At 36.7% G+C, this 5,025-nt stretch overlaps 1 protein-coding gene across 1 annotated transcript; it reads left to right on the top strand.

Annotated features, from left to right (window-relative positions):
• Positions 1–1,455: 1,455 nt before the first annotated feature.
• LOC116538776 (olfactory receptor 4F3/4F16/4F29-like) lies at positions 1,456–2,547 on the top strand. Its single transcript, XM_032261318.1, has 2 exons — positions 1,456–2,374; positions 2,510–2,547. The coding sequence occupies exons 1-2, from the start codon at positions 1,456–1,458 to the stop codon at positions 2,545–2,547; spliced, it is 957 nt and encodes a 318-aa protein (XP_032117209.1).
• Positions 2,548–5,025: the final 2,478 nt, after the last annotated feature.

Raw genomic sequence — 5,025 nt, 5'->3', positions numbered from 1 at the left:
AGATGAGGTCTCACTGTGTTGCCCAGGCTGGAGTACAGTGGCTATTCACAGGTGAAATCATAGTACACTGCAGCCTTGGATTCGTAGGCTGAAGCGATTCTCCTGCCTCAGCCTATCTGCTAGCTGAGATTACAGGCATGTGCCCCTGTGCTTGGCTTAGATGACTCTTTATTTTTTTTTTTAAGAAACAGAGTCTAGCCCTGTTGCCCAGGCTGGGGTACAGTGGTAAGATCATGGCTCACTGCAGCCTTGCACTCCTGGACTCAAGCAATCCTCCCAACTTACCTCCCCAGTAGCTGGGACTACAGGCAGGTACTGTCGCTCCTGGATAATCTTTTTATTTTTTGTAGAGACAGGGTCTTACTGTGTTGCCCATGCTCATCTCAAAGTCCAGGGCTCAAGAAATCCTTCTGCCTTGGCCTCCCAAAGTACTGAGATTATAGGTATGAGCTACTGCACCTGGACAAATGATTATTTTTGAAATCCGAATTTGAGGCTAGAAGATGAGGGGCAATGTATATCTTAAAGCACACAGGATAAAGATATGAGATGAAAATAATGAAATAAAACAAAATAGGAAGGAAAGATACAGGAGGTATGAAAATCAATATGTAAAACCAGTAGTAATTCCAGAAGCATAAAAGAAGAATTGATTTAATTGAAGTAGACAGAGGAGAAAAGAAAACAAGAGAGAAAAGTATTTTAAAGGTGTTACCTTAATTGGTATTAGAGGAAAGTAAAAAGAACACAACATGTTGGTGAGAAAAATAGTTGATGTATTTTAAAATAAGAATGGAGAATTGTATCACTAAAAAAGGGACAGAACAGAATAGAAAAGTATAATAATACTTCCAAGTTAATCTGGACGTAATGAAATGAATACAGTTTTAATAAAACCAGCAAACATTTTAAAATGAAATAACATCACTTTTTGCTGATGACATGATTGTCAACCTAGAAAACCCAAGACATTTCAGTAAAAAACCACAAAGTGTAGCAAGGTGGCTACATATATACAAATAAATTTTACAACAAAAATAAATAACTTTTCTCCATTTTTGCACTTTTCATTCTGTGGCATATTTTTGCACTTAGAAATTAGGAAGCACAAGTCTCTCTACTACCTGATTTATCTCTTTAAGTTTGTAGATGACTTTGTTTACATTTTCTCTTTTTGATTATACACTAAAGCCCAAACTAAATTTCAGGCTACATGACTAAAAGATACCAAATATTTAGATGTGGAAAAAATTCTGGGGCTTGCTCTCTGTGAATCTTGTACTTTTTAAATTCGAACTGTGTAAAATGGCAAGATAACCTTGTAATCTTGAGTAGAGTAATAGACATTTCTGTCATTATTCTATAGCCAGAATGTCAATTTCCACTTAAAAATTATGTTTTTATTCCTCTTTTGTTCTTCAGGTAACTTCAGGGTCAGCCTTGCACATGAAGTTGATGAATGGAGGAAATCACTCAGTGGTGTCTGAATTTTTCTTGTTGGGACTCACGAGTTCGAGGGAGATTCAGATTTTCCTTTTTCTGTTTTTCACAGTATTTTATGTAGCAAGTATGCTGGGAAACATTCTCATTATGCTTACTATAATCTCAGACCATCGCTTACATTTCCCCATGTACTTTCTGCTGGCAAATCTCTCCTTCATTGATACAGGTGTTTCCAGCATTGCAACCCCAAAGATGATTTATGATCTTTTCAGAAAACATAAAGTCATCTCCTTGAAAGGATGCATTACTCAGATGTTCTTTATTCACACTGTTGGTGGTACAGAGATGGTGCTGCTCATAGTCATGGCCTATGATCGGTATATTGCTATCTGTAAGCCCCTCTACTACCTGAATATCATGAGCCTAAGAATGTGCACTTCTTTTACGGCTGTTGCTTGGACCATTGGACTCATACATTCTGTGGCCCAGCTGGCTTTTGTTGTAAACTTACCCTTTTGTGGCCCCAACAAAATAGATAGTTTTTATTGTGATTTTCCTCGGTTTATCAAACTTGCATGTACAGACACATATAGACTGGAGTTTCTGGTCACTGCCAACAGCGGCTTCATCTCTATGGGAACCTTCTTCATCTTGATGGTGTCCTATATCTTTATCCTGGTCACAGTTTGTAAACACTCTTCAGCAGGTCCATCTAAGGCCCTTTCCACTCTCACAGCTCACGTCACTGTGGTGGTTTTCTTCTTTGGTCCTTGCATTATTGTCTATGTGTGGCCATTTCCTACCTTACCTATAGATAAATTTTTAGCTATCTTTGATGCCCTTATTACTCCTTTTATGAATCCTGTCATCTATACATTTAGAAATAAGGACATGAAGGTGGCAATGAGGAGACTGTTTCTTAAGGCTTTAAGTATCAGGCAGAGTTCTTTTATGCCCAGTCCAAGAAATTCAGACTCATCTTGACCATTCTTGGAAATTAATCTCTTTAATTGAACATTTTGCACATCATTTTAATTGAATTAGTGTTTTCAGTATCTACTGAGAGATTTCAGTGAAATCTTTCCTCAAAGAATTCTGTTCTGATCTGATCAGTTCTTCATGGAGAACCCTTGCTTTAAGAATCCTAAAGATATTGATGAGGAGTGAATATTCACTCACTCTGTGAATGTAGCATCCTTGTTTGTTTTTAAAGATTTTGGTGATGTTGATTGCTAAAATCTCACATACTGGGCACATTTCCCATTAATACCAAATTTTGGACACTATTATCCTTGCCAAGGATTCTCAAAGGCTTATTTCTTCTAATTCACGTGTGTACCTATATTCATGTCTTCTGAGTTTCTCAGTGTCTATGTACTGAGGAAAAATGAAGCTAGTTGCTTAGACGGCTTTGAGCATTTGAGGCTTTTACCACCTTAATTTGTCCACCAACACTGAGATTTAGTTAACACTAAAATGTTTAGATTTAGTTATAATTGGAAGGCAAATTTTGAGGAAAATCATAGAGAGGCAACTCAGGAAACTTAAGACCTTGTCTTAAGGAAAAGCAAATACAAAGAGTAGATATTACAAAACTGTCTATAAATGAAGAGATATAAAGCTATAATGAAGAAATATGTTAAAGTTTCCACAATAAGATTTATTTTATGTAATTATTCAAAAAATAAGTATACTATTCAAGAACAGTATAAACAATTGTTCAAAGAGAGTATTTCACTGCTTCTCTGGGTTACCAAATGAGTAGGAGCAGCATACACGTGAGTCTACTGTTATTCAAGTGTGGATTAAACGACCTGTTAAGCAACTGGCCTGCTCTTCATGAGCTCCATAATGACCTGTAGCAATCCTTGTAGTGGCAGCAATAGGCTGTTAGTAAGAAACTGCAAGCATAATGTTCAAGGCTGAAACGAATATTTCTGACAAATCTTCACCCTCTCCCCGGCACAAATTTGCCACTGAATCTTAGCTATAAGAGTAAACACTCTTGAACTTGAGATAAGATGTGTTGGCATTCCTGTTTTGTACCCCTTGCTTTTATGCATGGAAAACTTTCATCCTAAGTGTTGCATGCGTCTGTAATATTCTCCCATATTTCTAACACCAGTCCTGGTTTCTTTAGTGAACTCCAGATAACATAACTTGAAAGAGCAATTCCATAAATAACTTTTCTGAAACTTGTCACCTTCCCCATAGAAACTGGTGTTTTCTGCATTTTCACCTAGATTGGTGAGACCACTCAGTTTTTTAAAGCTAGAATCTTGGAGACACAGAGGATTTGTCCAGTCTACTGAATATTGTGTTATTTTTAATATTGCTTGTATTTGTCCCTTTCTCTTCAGTGTCATTTTTGGATCTTCCCAAGGTCTCTTATTCCTCACGTCCTAATTGGTCTCTGAGTATAGAGCCTCCCCTTCCTCCCAGAATCTCCCCCACAAAGCCACCAGAGGGATTTTCTATAATGTGAATCTGGTAATATGACTGCTCTCAGAAACCATCTACCATATAGGGTTAGAATTCTTTTACTTCTCCAGATTTCTTGTACAGAATTTATAAAATCTTGGTTTTTGTATAATGGTAGATATGTTAATGTCACATTTTGACAAAGCACATAAAAATGTGAGCAACCAAAACCTGGTCTCTCTGGCATGAATGGGGACCTTTAAGAATTAATGTTTCTTGTACACATTATAGCATAGAATGATCCATAATAAGTTTAGATCACTGGTTGTGACTCTGGAAGACAAACATTGAAAAATAGCTTTAATGCTTGCCACAGGATGTTGCAACACTGTAGGAACTGGGGTTTTTAGGGCTGCTGATCTAGGAGGACATTCAGAATGCAGAAAACTGGAGAACAGCTTGTGGAAATCATTTCCTTAGGATGCGTTTGAGCTGATGTATAATGTATGCTGATACCACTCATAGAGATCATGAGATAAAAAAATGTGATCTAAGAATCTGTAAATTTTAATTATTTTAGAGGGATGCCAAGATTATTAATAATGTTCAGCCCTGAGTCTGAGTTGAAAGTTTCATTGGGTTTTTGACAAATTTTCTTATGATATCTTTACAGATAAGATTGCAAAATGTGATTGGATGATAATAAAATTGAATGGGGTCCAAATTATCTCAGTGATTATGTTCTAAATGTGTATGTCAGAGGAATTTTGCTTATTTTTGAGGATTCTTCTTTCTTACAGCAGTTTTCTGATCACAAAATAATACAAGTCTAATTCTTCTTTCTTACAGCAGTTTTCTGATTACAAAATAATACAAGTCTACTAAAGAAAATTAGAAAAATATACAGAAAATTTGCTTGTATTTGAATAATACTTTTCAAGGACCCATCAGAATTTTTTTTTAATTATTATTTTTTTAGACAGAGTGTCGCTGTGTCACCCAGGCTGGAGTGCAGTGGCCGATCTTGGATCACTGCAATCTCCGCCTCCTGAGTTCAAGTGATTCTCCTGCCACAGCCTCTGGAGTAGATGGAAGAGTACAGGTGCTCACCACCAAAGCCGGCTAATTTTTGTTTTTTCAGTAGAGACAGGATTTCACCAT

This window comes from Sapajus apella, unplaced genomic scaffold, assembly GCF_009761245.1.
Source record: "Sapajus apella isolate SASKATOON/1434 unplaced genomic scaffold, GSC_monkey_1.0 scaffold122, whole genome shotgun sequence".
NCBI classification, from domain to species: Eukaryota; Metazoa; Chordata; class Mammalia; order Primates; family Cebidae; genus Sapajus; species Sapajus apella.
Note: the sequence above shows the minus strand (reverse complement) of the source record. Positions and strands in the feature narration are given on the sequence as shown.